The 17,009-nt window shown below is 36.5% G+C and overlaps 1 protein-coding gene across 2 annotated transcripts in view; it reads right to left on the bottom strand.

Moving 5' to 3' along the window:
- LOC106139474 (echinoderm microtubule-associated protein-like 2) overlaps nt 1-16,637 on the bottom strand; it is a 70,333-nt gene extending 53,696 nt beyond the window's left edge. The window contains exons 1-2 of one of the 2 annotated variants that reach the window (XM_060948062.1): nt 16,398-16,637; nt 1,156-1,253 (exon numbers count right to left, since the gene is read on the bottom strand). In XM_060948062.1, coding sequence (XP_060804045.1) covers nt 1,156-1,222 — 67 coding nt within the window. In that variant the 5' untranslated portion in view covers nt 1,223-1,253; nt 16,398-16,637. The remainder of the gene's footprint in view (nt 1-1,155; nt 1,254-16,397) is intronic. The other variant, XM_060948063.1, reaches the window with a different exon arrangement.
- Between the last annotated feature and the right edge of the window lie 372 nt (nt 16,638-17,009).

Here is a 17,009-nt window from a genome sequence, read left to right as displayed (position 1 = left end):
TGTAAACGCATCAATAAATTTGTGTATTTCATAACGGGTAATGTAACTAACTTAATTGTTATCAACTTTATTGTCAAGACATCCTATAGCAGTTACGGAAGTAATAAATGAACCTACAGTCAATTCTTTGTGTCTTTTCCTTTGATCCTTGCCTTTTTCTGAATCTATAAAAACAATTCCGGCGGCTTGACTACCTCATCAACGACCAATTTTCGACCGAGTACCAAATTTTTGGTGTTTTCTCAATGACGGGAAGTGCCACGGTAATCATCTAGTATAAGATATACTTTGACGGCGAAATTAGAAGCAAGAGACAATTGATACGAATTTAGAAGACGGTATGATCCTAAGTAAATAATAAGAGTACAAAAGTTTTGACGGCCTCTGTGGCGCAGCGGTAATATGCTTGTCTGTGACACCGGAGGACCCGGGTTCGAATCCCAGTCAGGGCATGATGAGAAACGAACTTGCTCTGATTGGCCTGGGTCTGGGATGTTTATCTTTATACGTATTTTAGTTGAGTTAGTATCTCGTAACACTCACAGTTTCGAACTTACTTCGAGGTTAACTAAATCTGTGTAATTTGTCCCGTATACATTTATTACTAGCTGTGACCGCGACTTCGTACGCGTGGAATAGTTATTTTGGGCAACATTGAAGCCTTCAAGGAGGAATAATTTTCCCTCTTTTTTACATTTTCCATTATTTCTTCGCTCCAAATAGTTGCAGCGTGATGAGAAATAAGATGATAAATAAAGCCTAAAGCCTTCCTTGATAAATGGTCTACTAAACGCAAAAATAATTTTTTAATTCGAACCAGTAGTTCCTGAGATTAGCGCGTTCAAACAAACTTTATAATATTACATATACATACATATAGTCACGTCTATATCCCTTACGGGGTAAACAGAGCCAATAGTCCCGAAAAGACTGAATGGCCACATTCAGATTCTCGGCTCAATGATGGAATTGAGATCCAAATAGTGACAGGTTGCTAGTCCATCGCCTAAAAAAAAGGATCGCAATTTTATCAGCCCCCTTAGTCGCCTTTTACGACATCCATGGGAAAGAGATGGAGTGGTCCTATTCTTTTTTTGTATTGGTGCCGGGAACCACACGGCACAGTATAGATTATTTAATTATTATTATACTTACTGGCATGATCGTCTTGCAGGAGGTTGTGGTAGCGGTGCTGTTTCTCGGATGCGTCGAGCCTCATCATCACGCCGTTATCACCACGACATCGCGACTATCTGCCGACAAACATACCTACTGCTTAATTGTGAAACATGCATAACCCACACATAGTCCTGTGTTGGTCCCGGTACCAATAGGAAATAGAATAGGACCACTCCGTCTCATCCATCCAGCCATCATAACAACCCTTATCACTAAGGGGTATAAAAAAATAGATGTTGGCCGATTCTCTGACCTACTCAATATGCTCACAAAATTTCATGAGAATCGGTCAAGCCGTTTCGGAGGAGTACGGGAACGAACATTGTGACAAGAGAATTTTATATATTAAATAAATAGATAGATAGATAAAAGCTTTATTCACTATCACAATACATTTGTTGGACACATACATAATTAACAGTAATAAACAATGTGCAATGTACATGTACCACAAACAATGATGGACAGTGAAAAGGTACTGACTTAGTATACGATAAGATAAGTACATATGTCTTTATTCTTTTTTTTTCGTAATGTACATATATATGTATTTTTCAGCATGCATGTCAGCTGGTTGTCCGGTAGAGAATCTCGCGTGAGAAAGAATCAAACGGCATTAAGTCCGCCTTTTGTTCATTTTTGATGCGTACAATAAAGTTTAAAAAAATAAATAAGTAACTCACCTGTGAACAGATTATTGTGTAATTCACAATCTTGTACTAAATAATCCTCTTTCGTCAAGACATGTGACCTTGCCATTAGCATATTATCACGTTTGTCATGTACTGCCGTTGTTTACGTGAGGCACCATTTCATAGTGTGCCGTGTGGTTACCGGCACTATTTTTTTGTGTGCCGTGTGGTTACCGGTACTAATAGAAAAAAGAATAGGAGTTCTATTCTGGACTTCAAGAAAAAGAATAGGACAACACCATCTCTTTCCCATGGATGTCTTAAAAGACGACTAAGGGATGGGCTGATAAACTTGGGATTCTTCTTTTAGGCGACGGGCTAGCAACCTGCCACTTTACATGAATCTCAATACTATCAGTAAGCCAAACAACTGAACGGGGCCTATCAGTATTCTCAAGACTGTTCGCTCTGTCTACCCCGCAAGGGATATAGAATTATAGACGTGGTTAGTGATGTATGGTGTGTATGCACGTGTTAATTTAATCAAATATGCTCGTCATAAGACATTCACAAGTAATATTTTGATGGTCATAACTGTTAATTTTAAAATCATCATTTGTATAAAAAACTGATTGGTCAATTACTGATTCAATTGGTCGATTTGTATTGAAAATGTGTTATTTATTGCAAATGACCTTTTGATTGACATTTAATTTGTAATTTGTTTCATTCCTTTCTTCGCAATTTAAGTATTGTATATGATTTATCAAAAACATTTTATCATGAAGGCACTTTTGTTAATAATAGTTTTATATGAATGTTTAAGAAGTACGTTTATATTCTATCTAGCGAATTCCCCTTCACCTTATAAATCCAGCGGTATCTTAAACATCTAACTGGTTTTGTACCCTAGAAAATCATTCACTCCGCAGGTTACCTCACGATTACTTCCTTCATAAAGGCCTAGATTTTTTAATTTTACAATTATGTTTTTTTTTTAAACTTTTTAATGGTCACCTTTCCGCAACCAAGGTTAGTCGGCCAATGATCGATTTGTTTTCGGCCAATCGTAATTACTTCACTTCACCGATTATATTCGATTTCACGGTTTTAATTCGGTTTTTTAAGTTTATTTATTATATAGGTAGTACAATGACTCTGGGTATGAAATATGAATTTTTTTTTTTGGACAATTTACACAGATTGAGTTAGCCTCGAAGTAAGTTCGAGACTTGTGTTACGAGATACTAACTCAACGATACTATCTTTTATAATAAATACTTATATAGATAAACATCCAAGACCCAGGCCAATCAGAAAAAGTTATTTTCTCATCATGCCCTGGAAATTACTTAATGAACTTTTGTGGATTCAGATGTTATTTGCAGGCTAAGAAAGCGGTCATATGATGACTCTTTTTCTCTCTCATTATAGGTAGTGCTTTTCTGACTGCATTTTCATTTCAAAGTTGAACACATATTGATGTTGGCTCTGTTTACCCCGCAAGGGATATAGACGTCACCATATGTGTGTATGTAAATCATTCATCGTGACAATGATATGATGAGTACATAACGTCAGGACAGACAGACAGTATTATCTTAGTCGTGATAGCAGATTAATATGAAACCGTCACGTACAAACCAACTCGTGCTTTACCAGTTTTACACAAATATAGCAGCAACGTTTACAAAAACTGTGATGAACTGAGTTATGGACTTAAATAGTACATACATACACTATTTAAGTCCATAACTCTTAAGGCTTAATGATAGAATTGAGATTCAAATAGTGACAGGTTGCTAGCCCATCGCCTAAAAAAGAATCTCAAGTGTATAAGCCTATCCCTTAGTCGCCTTTTACGACATCCATGGAAAAGAGATGGAGTGGTCCTATTTGTTCTTTTCTAATTGTGCCGGAAAACATCCGACACAATCTTCACAAAATATTCACAAGGCAGAAGTAGGTACTCGTAATAAAGAGTTCTGAGATTAAAATAGTGGCACAATTCGAAATAATTTCAAATGTTCAGTTCAATCAAAATCACATATAACAGTCACGCAAACTAACATACGTCTAAAAATGTGAAACGGAAAATGTTTGTATGACAACGAACAACATTATAATGTGCAGGAGATAAGTTGTAATTACATATGGCGGTTATCTTATCAGTGATACTATAAAACGTGACATTTACCTATTAATTTACCATCAGTTGCTTATCAAGTACAGATCTATCTATTTTTTTAAAACACTAGCTGTGCCCGCAACTTCGTCCGCGTAGAATAGTTATTTTAGGCGTCATTGAAGCCCTCAAGGATGAATAATTTCCCCCGTTTTTTTCACATTTTCCAAATTTATTTCGCTCCGTATAGTTGCAGCGTGATGTGATATAGCCTTCCTCGATAAATGGTTTGTTCAACACAAAAATAATTTTTCAATTCGAATCCGAAGTTCCTGAGATTAGCGCGTTCAAACAAACAAACTCTTCAGCTTTATAATATTAGTATAGATAAGTTTCACACTATGTTATCATATCCACCTCATACAGGTGACTCTTAAGAGAAATTGCCAAAATCATCTTTCTTGACCCGTGTGGTTTCAGGCATATTAGAATAGAATCACTCCATATCTCTCCCATGGATGTCGTAAAAGGCGACTAGGGGATAGTTTTATAAACTTGGGATTCCTCTTGTCAGCGATGGACAGGAGGCCTGTCACTATTTGAATCTCAATTCCATCATGAACCTCAGCTGAACGTGGCCTCTCCGCGAGACTGTGGGCTCTGTCTGCCCCGCAAGGGATATAGACGTGACTATATATGTATGTAAACTTACTTGTTTGTGTATGCCCGATAACCAACCATTGCCAATTCGTTATCACCGCGTCCTTGTCGCTATCGGTCTAATATCGTGACTATTTTTAACGTTTCCTGCCTATACAAGTGCTGCGTCCAAAGGTGATTAATTTTTGTAAGACATCATCGGATATTGACCTTTGCCTATACTTAATAGAAGGCAATAGACGGACTTCTTCTTAAGATAAAAGTTTATGAGACAAATGAAAAATTTATCAAAAAAAGTCATAAAAAAATATTAACTTTTCTTCCCATCGCCTAAAAGAAGAATCCCAAGATTATAAACCTACACCTTAGTCGCCTTTTACGACATCCACGGAAATGATACAATAGTGGTATTATTCTTTTTTTGATTGGTGCCAGGCACATTTTAATATTATAAGTAAGGATATTGATCGGTTTCAATGTGGAGGTCGTAGCTAGCCATGTAGGTTTTATGACATGCACCAAACGAAAACTAGGTTGACAAGACAATGCAATGTAATCTGGGTTGTAATTGATGCAGTGGGTGCACAGAAGCCTATTCAGGAGATGCCAATGACAATGTCATCGAGGTAAACGTTTATCACCAGACACATACTACGGCCGTGCGTGCCATTTACCGACTGTATTCTGAGTTATGAGTACATTAGTTTGAGTGTTAACCGATGCTCTTACGATGACGGATAGCATCGTGAGGAATCCTGTGCATTCGTATAGCAAAGGTCGCGGAGGTCGGGAGTCGCGTCGCTTAAAAATCTGAGTCAACCAATCCACATACTCAAACACGCACTCTGGGCTCCTCTCTAGATAGGTGGGTTGTGCTTGGTGAATAAATATCCTATTAATACATACATATAGTCACGTCTATATCCCTTGCGGGGTAGATAGAGCCAACAGTTGTGAAAAGACTGAAAGGCCACTGTTGTGAACTATTTTTGTAACAACCTTTTTAGTATAATGTTTTCTTTTATTTATTTGACGTTAGTGACAGAAAAAAATTAAAAGAAAACATTATACAAAAAAGGTTGTTATAAAAATAGTTCACAACATACGTTCAGATGGTTAGGCTTAATGATAGAATTTAGATTTAAATAGTAATATCCTATTAATAATAATGAACTAACTGTTACATCTGTATGTGTGTCAGTCATTGCACAGGAATTACTCGTAGAAAAAAAAAACACAATAGCGGCGCCAACTTTTTGTTACCAACAAATACTTGACATCAGCCTTTGTAATTTTTTGTTGCAGTTTTTATAAAATTATAAGAACTGGTGTACTTATAAAAACACAGAATCTCTTAATTCTCTTAATTTGACACAAAGCTGTCTATAAATTTTAAAACAAAGTAGGTTTTGGTGTCTGTAATAAAAAAAAATTTAAAGAAAGTGACAACTGATGAATAAAAATATCTTTTTTTTAATAGAATAGAATTTATCCTAAGTAAATAATAAGAGTACATAAAGTTCTGTGGCGCAGCGGTAGTGCGCTTGTTTTTGACACAGTAGTTCTCGGGTTCGAATCCCGGCCAAGGCATTATCAGAAACTAATTTTTTAGGCAAAAACGAGGTATTTCCATATCAGGTGCACGTTTAACCAACCTTCGATTCGCGGACGACATAGTCTTATTTGCTGACAACCCTACTGAACTACAAGAGATGATCGAGGACCTACACAACACATCATTACGAGTAGGACTGGAGATGAACCTCGATAAGACCAAAGTTATGACATCCGAACAACAAAACAACATCAGGATTGAAGTAGGAGGGACAGAAATTGAGCAAGTCCAAAAGTATGTGTACTTGGGTCAAGAAATTAAAATAGGCAAAGAGAACCAGTGTAACGAAATCGACAGACGAATAAGACTGGGGTGGGCAGCCTACTCCAAGCTTGAATATGTTTTTAACATGAACCTGACGTCACGACAAAAAGCCCAAATTTTCGACCAGTGCATACTACCCGTCCTGACATATGGCGCCGAAACCTGGGTGACTACCCAAGAAGTGATACACAAGCTTGGGGTGGCACAAAGGCATATGGAGCGGAAAATTGTAGGCGTCTGTCTGAAAGACCGTGTGACCAATAAGGACCTAAGACGGCGCAGCAAAGTCACGGATGTCGGCAGAAGAGTTGCGAAGCTCAAGTGGGAGTGGGCTGGTCATATTGCCAGGAAGTCTGAATCTTGGTGCAAAAGATTGCTAGACTGGAGACCTTGGGACCAAAAGCGACCCAGGGGAAGGCCACAAATGAGATGGAAAGACGACATCAAGCAGGTGGCGGGCAGCAATTGGACTCTTACTGCCCAAAATAGAGAAGAATGGAAGGAGATGAAGGAGGCCTACATCAGAATGCTGATAGAAGAAGGCTAAGAAGAAGAAGAAGAAGAAGAATTTTTTAGTCTGATGAAAAGAAAAACTTTATGTTGAGAATGATTTTATCATAAAATATAGTATCGTCGAGTTAGTATCTCGTAACACAAGTCTCGACCTTAATTACAATTACTCAATCAGTGTAATCTGTCCCAAAAAAAAAACAGTTTCAATCTAAGTGTGTACATTTAATGAAGGCTATATTGAGTTTCCAAGGCCAAAATTACAACATGAAAAGCCTTGAAAAAATCCACTTCTATTCAAACAATCTGAAGCGTCTCATAAATTGCGTTATCTTTTTCAACATGCGTATGTCAATATTTACTCTTTGTAGGTGGTACTCATACGTAGTACACTATTATAAAAATTTGTGGTATTGCATAACTAACTTGCTGCCTATTCCGGAGGGATAAGCAGAGCCAACGTCTTTAACCGACTTCAAAAAAGGATGAGGTTTTCAATTCAACCGTATTTTTTCTTTCAACGAGCCCCGTATATTTTTTTTTGCTTAAAACAAATTCATAGATCTTTTGAATGTCTCTCAAGGGAATGGGTGAAAACAGTCAACTATTTTTAAAAATTACACATGTAAATACATATTCATTCAGCCAAGATACGAATAAGCCTGTAGGTACATAAAGTACGTAATTATTCTTCCCACTCCATATCTTTTCCATGGATGTCGTAAAGGCGACTAAGGGAAAGTCCAATAAACTTGGGATTGGCTAATAGGCGATAGGCTGGCAAACTGTCATTGTTTGAACCTTTCAGTCTTTTCGATACTGTAAAGCTCTATCTACCCCGCAAGGGATACAGACGTGATTTTATTATTGAAAAAAAAAATACCGTTCATACAAACAAACACTTCAGTTTTATAATATTAGTATAGATAAAACTTAATACTAGGTCACTGGCCAACACGACAGATGGTCAATTGCTCTCGTAGATCATCGTTGCATTGACCAACCGTAATAGGAACCGGTCTATTAATCATGTGCCATTCAATCAGCTGAATGAGATATAAACAGACTGATAACAATATATATATGTAGGTCACGACTGTTTCACAAGGGGTAGGCAGACGCTTGTGGGAAAGACAGAGACAAAAGTCATCAAAAGACTGAAAGACCACGCCCAGTGTTAATGTTAGAGTAAGTTAATGATAGAATTGAGATTCAAATACTGACAGGTTCCTAGCCCATCGCTTAAAACAGAAATCCCAAATATAAGCCTATCCCTTAGTCGCCTTTTACTACATCCGATCACTTTTACTTTTTTAATTTTATCATTGTAAATTACAGAGTGAAGTCGTGCATGCCGCTTCGATCTCCCCTGCGAAGAGTGCTTCACAGCACGGAGCCCTATATAAGCGTTCTGGGCCTTTGCCTTCGGACTGCTACAGCGCTCATCAAGAAGCTTGATATCCTCTAACGGCTACTTACAGGATCTCATGTCTATTGCAAATCCAACGCCCTCTTAAACATTGTTGAACTAGTCCGCTAATAAAGGTTGTAGTTTTTCTATGAATCATTAAATCTCTCACCTCTCTTACTTGCGACGTTTTACCTAAACGCAAATGGGTCTGCCATAGTCAGATCATTAATTTGGAGGGTACTTCTAATACGTTGTCAATAAGTAGTGATTGAACGAGGCTTGGAAGTAACTTAAATGTATTCTGTGAAAGGCAAATGAAGATAGATGAAGCAATAGACCTATGCAATACAGGGATCGTGACAAGTGGAATGTAGTCCCCCCTCCGTAAAAGAGGCGTTGTTTTAGTATGTACCCATTGTCAGCGTGTGACATAATTTCTCCATGACAAAGATCACTGGTTGTTCAACCTGTTGAATGTTATCTTGATGTCACTAATTAATGGTAATAGTATGACCTGCCATTTCTAGAACAAGCTGATGTAAGAGAAATAAAGTAATTATTATATACCTAGAAAATAGTTATTAAGCTACTCTCAATGGCTCACATTCTTAAAACTATTTGGGTAGAACAAGACCACTTATTAAACGCGTAGATGCTTACTATGTAGATCAGAAATCTGAATGGAAAGTCTTTTATTTCTTAGACGGAGTTCTAGAATGATATTACTATTTTCACTGTCTGAATTAATTACTTTAATACATTGAAAAACTGTCCAGTCGAGAATAAAAATAACATTTATGTTATAAAAAAAAATCTGGGACATTTTGATGAAGTTTCGTGAGCTGTAAGAATTTGAAAATTTTTGTTTCATTTCCGCAAGGTTAGGCAACCCTAGTTACATGCCCTGGCTAGGATTCAAACTAGGACCTTCTTTGTCACAGACAAGCACATAACTGCCCTTCTTACCATAACCATTTTATCTGCATGAAAGATTCAGTCAAGAAAAAGGCGCCAAAAGGTTTATGTCAAAAATTGGTGATATTTTAAAAAGCTATTAAAATAAAATACGTTATCTTTACCGCTTTACAAAGGTCTATAAAGATATAACAATAACAATAAAACCGGCATAAAATATTGATATAGAAACGGAAAAAGTCGCATTTCACATAGGAAACAACAGTCATTGTATGCAGATATAACAGATGGCGAAAGTGCCGACGCGGGAGTCGAACCGGCAAGCTCTCGCGCACCTCTCTAATTGGAAGATACGAACTCATTAGCAGATAATATTTGCATTTGTTATACTATACGTAGAAATTCAACTATAGAAAGCATGACCTGATATTTTTAAACTACATGTTTGGAACTTTTCTTTTGCAATTCTTTGGCAGATATGGTAAGGATAAAGTAAAGATAAGATGAAATAGGTCACTTTCAGCTGTATGGCTTCATTATGAATTAATATTCAAATTGTGACATGTTGCTAACCCATACCCCGCAGGAGGAATCCACAGTTAGTCGCCTTTTACGGCATCCATGGGAAAGATATGGAGTGGTCATATTCTTTTTTCCATGGGTGCCAAGAACCACACGGAGGACATACAAAACACAAAGTTCAAGTCAAAATTGAAATCAAATAATTCTCCGCTACTTTTTATTTTTTAGTCTCTTTAAATTGATTGCATAAATTCGACCCAGATACTTGTGGGCTGACCCGACAAACGTCAATGCGTGAGCAAGTCATTATTATAACATCACTCGGATCAATCAATCACTTTACATAATTGAATAAATGACACCAATATTTCAAAATGGCGGACGAGATCGGCACTAATTTGTGTTTATGTAATGCAAGTAATTGTGCATACACTCGATAAAAAAATCGATAAATTTTTCGTTGTGAAAAAATAACAATATTGCAATGAAGACAGTTCACGAGGAACCGCTTATTTATAATAATATATATATTCTATAATTTGATAAAAATTGTGTAGAAAGAAATACTGTGCACAACGTACCAACTATGCATTAAACAAATGACATACATACATACATACATACATATGATCACGTCTATATCCCTTGCGGGGTAGACAGAGCCAACAGTCTTGAAAAGACTGAATGGCCACGTTCAGCTATTTGGCTTAATGATAGAACCGAGATTCAAATAGTGACAGGTTGCTAGCCCATCGCCTAAAAGAGGAATCCTAAGTTTATAAGCCTATCCCTTAGTCGCCTTTTACGACATCCATGGGAAAGAGATGGAGTGGTCCTATTCTTTTTTGTAATAGTGCCGGGAACCACACGGCAAAATGACTATGCAAAAAAAAGAAAAATTGATGTATTTTTCAGGACAAAATTATATAATTTATGTGTCATGTACCTAAATATACTATGTTATTTACAGCATCCAGTCGGTTAGTCAGTTGCTTCTTAGATATGTAACATCATACACTGCTTTTAGTAAAATACTCACTTTGTAGATATTGTCGCTTAATCTAATAATCATTTCATCAATTTTTTTACTCTTGATCAGTGCCTCATCCGCGAAATAAATTCGATAAGCGATAAGATAACTGACTGATAACGTTTCCAGTCTTGTGCGTCGTTTAATCAAAAATATCATTAGAAATTATTTATCACAATGATAAAACTATTTAGTGTTGTTTATTAGAAATAGAGCCGACATTCACGACCCTGGTCATAGTTATCAGATCAAGTTCTTCATGGCGTCAACAATCGTCAACTTCACAATTATCCAAAATCAGAATTGTAGACGAGCGAATACATTGCTATGATTAATTTATTTAATTGAAATTTATATAACATAAGTAGGGACACGAAAAACGTATCGATACTTTGTGGTATCGAGTATCTTACCTTTCGATACAGATACTTTTGTACTCGATACTTTGCATTCGATACTTTTACTCAATGAGTACTTTTCAACAAGTATCGTATCGAATAAATATCAGAAATTACCCACTTAAAACTTGCGACTTTACGGTTACGGCCATGCATGTTTATGGCAACGCCATCTAGTCCAATCGTTCTGAACCCTCTAACCTAAAACATTAAAATTCGTTCCTTCCGTTAGTGACCGCTCACCTTCGATTTTTTGCCGAAAAGAAGACAAAAGGGAATAAATCCATACAGCCATGTGTGTCGTGTCACGTCAGTGCCCTCAGAACGATTGTTTTCTAAAGCAGGAAGTACTATAACAAAAATCCAAAACCGCCTATCGCCAAAACGGCTCGATAAACTGTTATTTTTAAGTGATTGTACGGAGGAGGAATGGGAACTTTGATGTGTGCCTAAATGAACAGTTCTTTTTTCATAAAGTTTAAAATTGATAAAGTTACAGTCGTCTTATTATTCTCTTTATCTCTATCTCTTTATCACTATCACTTAAATAGTATAAAGTATAGTCCCCCGCGCCGCGTCTCTCTGTCTGTATGTAAGCACTGAACTCAAAAAGTACTGAACGGATTGTCATGCGATTTTCACCAACAGAAAGAACACTTATTGAGAAAGGTTTTTGTATGCGCAAACGAATGACGCAAAACGAAGTTTGCGCGGGGAGCTAGTTATTGCAAATAAAATAGTGTGCCAAAACCTTTTATTTTTATTTACTGGCTGATATTGATGTTCTGACGCGTTTCTGATCATTTTCATAAGGCTCCAAGAAAAGTACTCGATACTTTGAAGTATCGATACTTTTGTTTCGATACATTTATGAGTACGATACTTTACATTCGATATTACTCATGAGTACAGTATCGATACTTTCTATTCGATACCGTGTCCCTAAACATAAGTGATTTTAATTGGAATTTAAATAATATAAGTGATTTTAATTGGAATTTTTATAACATAAGTAATTTTAATTGGAATTTACTTAAATGGATCATCAAGGTTATTATCCGCACTCTCGACTCTCGCTGCTCGGAACAAAGTTAAAAAGTGAAGTATTTAGAATTTTTTTTTTCATTTTCTAAATACTGAGGCTAAAGATGAAAAAAAAAAAAACTTTAAGCGGAACACGTCGAAAATTCACAACAGTTTCTTGATACTAATGAGAAAGATATTAGTGACACAAGTACCTACACAGATTATTAAATTCTAATGGAGCCTGTCAGTGCAGCCAGATCACATGGTCGCAGTGAAAGGCGACAGATATGCACCAGATCGTACGAATGGGTGCACCCGCGTTGCTCAACCAAGTTACTATGCTAATTGTGTGTTACGCAAAGTAACATCCTTCTGTCGTTACGTGCATCCTCGTGGCTTCTGTTATTGTTACTGTTTCAGACATAAAATAAAATGTTACTAAATCTATCTAATATATTTAATTAAACGAGCAATTCTTGTATATATATAATCAGGATCTCGGAATCAGGTCAACCGGGTACTGAAATAAATGCAGGAAAACCTAACCCGTATAGGATCCACGGTTATACATCCAGTTGCGTGAATGTGCCGGTTTCCTCACGATGTTTTTCTTCACCGTAAAAGCATCGGTTAGTATTCAAACTAATGTACATAGCTTTAAAAATAGTCGTTGAAATCATCACGCATTTTTACCGATTTGACCACCGACCGCGACGCTCTCTTTATCAACGCACTGAAGTTATCAGATCAAGTTATGCATTATTTATTCTTTACAAGGGTTACTTAAGTAAGGGGTTCTGTTAAGTTGAAAAACCTGCGTTAGAGGTATAAAAAAAATAAAAAATAAATAAATGAAATACAATAAATGTTCTGCTTTTAACTAGCGTTAAAACTACGAATTAAAAAAGTACAAGAAGAATTTTAATTACCACTTTTATGCAGTAATTATCGTTTACAATAAATGGTCACACATCCTTCCAACCCTGCAATATAGGTGTAAGGATCGAGGCGCAGTATGCGCGAGCGCAGGTTCCGAGCGGGCAGTCCAGCGATCACTGACCTTCCAGAACAGGTATTGTCGCAGTTCACTTGTCCACGCTCGTAGTAAAATGGCCGACGCATTCTGATACTATCGGCTCTAGACTCGATTTTGAGATGAAAATTTGTCCCATAAAAATTTTACATCCCTCCCGCTATTCAATTGTAAGATTCTTCTATTTAATAACAGAAGGTCAAAATTATGTACTTTCATTGTAAAAAAAAATAACTTTTATTACTCGTACTTTGTTATTGGTACCTCACTCTGTCACGATGCTGAGTCAGTCATTTTCATACATTTTATACAAACTTTTATTCATAGTTGTAAAATAGAATTTACGTAGTTAGAGTAGGTACCTTTTCAAGTAAATAAAGAATATTTCATTTCATTTAAAAAAAAAAAAAAGGTACCTTAATGTTTTATTTCTACTAATTAGATTTTAGATTAATTAAAAAAATTAAGAAAATTTTAAAACTATTTAGAACCCAAGCCTTACAGATGATTCATCGGCGCCTACGATAGACTTAAAGGAATAAGTATCTTTCATGTTATAAATAACGATACAATTGATTTCGCCCACTAGATAGCGTACCCTACCAAAAACAAAACGCAAATGTCATGAAATTTGGTTTGGAAAACATTTAAAACACAAACAGTTAAACAAAATAAGGGCATGTATACATACATATATAAGATAAGGAAATGCCCGTGAAGTGATTTCGGATAATGTCTACTTGCCTTGATGGTCATATTGCTAATCAGTGCTCTAATGATGAGGGCAAATATAGATGTGTAACCCATTATGGTTTAGGTTATCCTGCAAGATTGCGGAGGTCAGACGGGAATCGGAAATCTTTTCGGTTTAAAACTTGACCCAGTTCAGGATCATGGTCAAAGATGCATCCCGAGCTCCTCTTCAGAGTGGTGAGGATATAACCAGGACTACGGGCAGAAGGAAGAGAAGAATATAAAAAGAAGTTATCTGCAAAATATACTTCCAATTTGGGTAGACCATAACTGTGTGCTAGGTGCTTTTCCTTGCGCAGATCAAAATTAATAAAGGTATTTAATAAAGGTTTTGCCGTGTCGTACCCGGCACCAGTAAAAAAAGGATAGGACCACTCCACCTCTGTTTCCCATGGATGTCGCAAAAGGAGACTACGGAATAGTTAGTTATAAATTTGGGTTTCTTCTTATAGGCAATGGGTTAGCAACCTGTCACTATTTGAATCTTAATTCTAGGCCAGTCTTTCAAGACTGCAGGTTCTGTCTACCCTGAAAGGGTGATTATAATGAATGAATAAATGTAAAGATTTATAAAATTTGTATACATAAGAAGTATGATATCGCTTAGTTGGAATACAATCAGTCTACTCAAAACAGACAGACACCGCTAATTAGTTTCGCCACCAGCTTGTGAAAATGTCGAAACATTGACGCATTTTAGAAACAATTTGTCAATCGCATCCGCTAATTGTGACGATATTTAATAATAAGGTTTCCGTACCCTACTGACGAAAACGGAACCCTTTTGGTTTTGCTACAAATTTTGTGATGATTTTTACACGTGATCCTATTCAAATAAGAAGGCATAGACGAACGTAGGTACCTTAATAAAATCGGGGATAATTTGAAAAAGGTCAGGTCTAGAGTTGCTTGAGCAACCGATGAGCTAGCATGAATCTCAGTTTGGTCCAATATTTCGACTGGCAGGGAAAGTCTTGTGGCATTAAGTCCACCTGTTGTACATTTAATGTGCGTAAAGTTAAAACATGTTACATGTAGTCAAGTCTATAGCCCTTGCGGGGTAGACAGAGCTAAAAGTCTTGAAGAGCCTGATGGGCCACGTTCAGCTGTTTATCTTAAAGTAATTGGATTAAAGTAGAAATAGTATGGATAAAGCGACAGACTGAAGTAATGCAGGGATCGTGGCAAGTGGAAAGATGTAGTCTGCCTACGTCTCCGGGAAAAAGGCTTGACTTTATACATGAATGATGTATGATAGGTAAAATTAATCGTAGGTAACAATCTAACTTTAAAGTTTTGGAGTAAATTATGACTGAAATTATTGGTAAAAAATGCTATAATAAATTCTAATTATTTGCAAATTCGTCCGTGGTGACGTGACAATGTAGGTACCTACCTATGTACATGATTATTCTGTAGTCTCTATAAGATGATAATGATCGTAGTAGGTAGGCAGGTTCTTTAGTATAATTAAACACAAGACTTGTTTATCAAGCAATACCTACAATCTACATAGGTACCTATATCGGCTATTAAAAATACATCAATTTCTCCAACTTAATTTCAACACAATGTTTTTATTGAACCTCACATTTATTTATTCGCTGATTTGATGAGCAGATAAATAATTAAACTTTGGATTCTTCTTGTAGACAATGGGCTAGGAAGGAGCCTGTCAATATTTTTATCTCAATTCCGTCAATAGTCGAAGGGGCCTTGCATGTTTTCAATACTATTGGCTCTGTCTACCTCGTAAGGGATAAAGACGCTATTTGTGTAGGTATGTAAATAAACTATATGTAGGTACATAAACTTTTAATTTGTGTTAATCTAGAGATTATGAGATTTGTCTAGTTCGGTAGTTTCCTTCTAAAGGCGTTTACCGAGAGATGGTAAATCAGTTTATCCAGCTGTTTCCACGGGTCGCACCAGGGTTTAACCTTATTGTTTAGACCCTGGGTCTTAACACCTGAGTTCACTTATGGTTAAATATCCATCAGGCCTTGGCTGTATTGCGCTTTAATACCAGAATATTTTGGTTAAGTAGGATGGAAACTTCATCATATAAGCCAGCGGAAAGTGGTTTTTTTAGACTGCTGAGCCTGTTTTACCTAGAGATAAAGAAGTTACATACCTCCCTACCTACTTGTATAAGTTCTCATTAATATGAGTTGAAATAAATCCGTTAAAAATTCAAAATGTTACGTTGACCGATAATCTTATTCGCAATATCCTATTGAAATAAGAATTTAGAACAACAACCCAACGGTCAAAAGCCAGCCTCCTTCTACCATAGCAGATCACCATAGCAAAATGCTACTCACCGAAACACAAATCCGAAGCGATGGTTCCGTTAAATGGAGTTTTAGTCGTGATTTTAACACACAAAATCACGTTAAACCCGTTTGTTAACTGCACAAAATTTCAGTCCACAATATCGAGTTGCACTGATCACAAATATTTCACAATCACAATTCGGAAACTTTGCATTTTTGTCAAAAACAACAGTACGGTGGTACGTAAAGAGTTTTGACGAGCGCGACAGACGTGTAGCGAGTACGAAATGTAAAATGATACTGAACTGAAGTGAAGTTAGGTAGGTAAGGTAGCCGCTAGCGATTCAAGGTGAGAAATTACACTAGGACGTGCATTTTGTCTACATGTCATCAATATAGGACTTTGTATATTAAAATCTGTTGATTATGATAGAAATTACATATTATTATTCACAAATATTCATACATTCTTTATGATTCATACATTTTTTAATTAGACAATGCCAATAGTCAGACTCGAAGGCCCCATCTTACATATAAAGTCAGTGACTGATTGGCAGAAAGTCACTTTCCTTACAGGGTAGACAGAGCCAGTAGTTCTAAAACAAAGTCATTAAATATAAATTTCGAACGAGTTCGTCTTTTCGAGTCTTTTGGCTT

The sequence above is a fragment of the Amyelois transitella genome, chromosome 15 (genome assembly GCF_032362555.1).
Source record: "Amyelois transitella isolate CPQ chromosome 15, ilAmyTran1.1, whole genome shotgun sequence".
NCBI classification, from domain to species: Eukaryota; Metazoa; Arthropoda; class Insecta; order Lepidoptera; family Pyralidae; genus Amyelois; species Amyelois transitella.
This window is presented reverse-complemented; position numbering and strand designations above follow the sequence as displayed.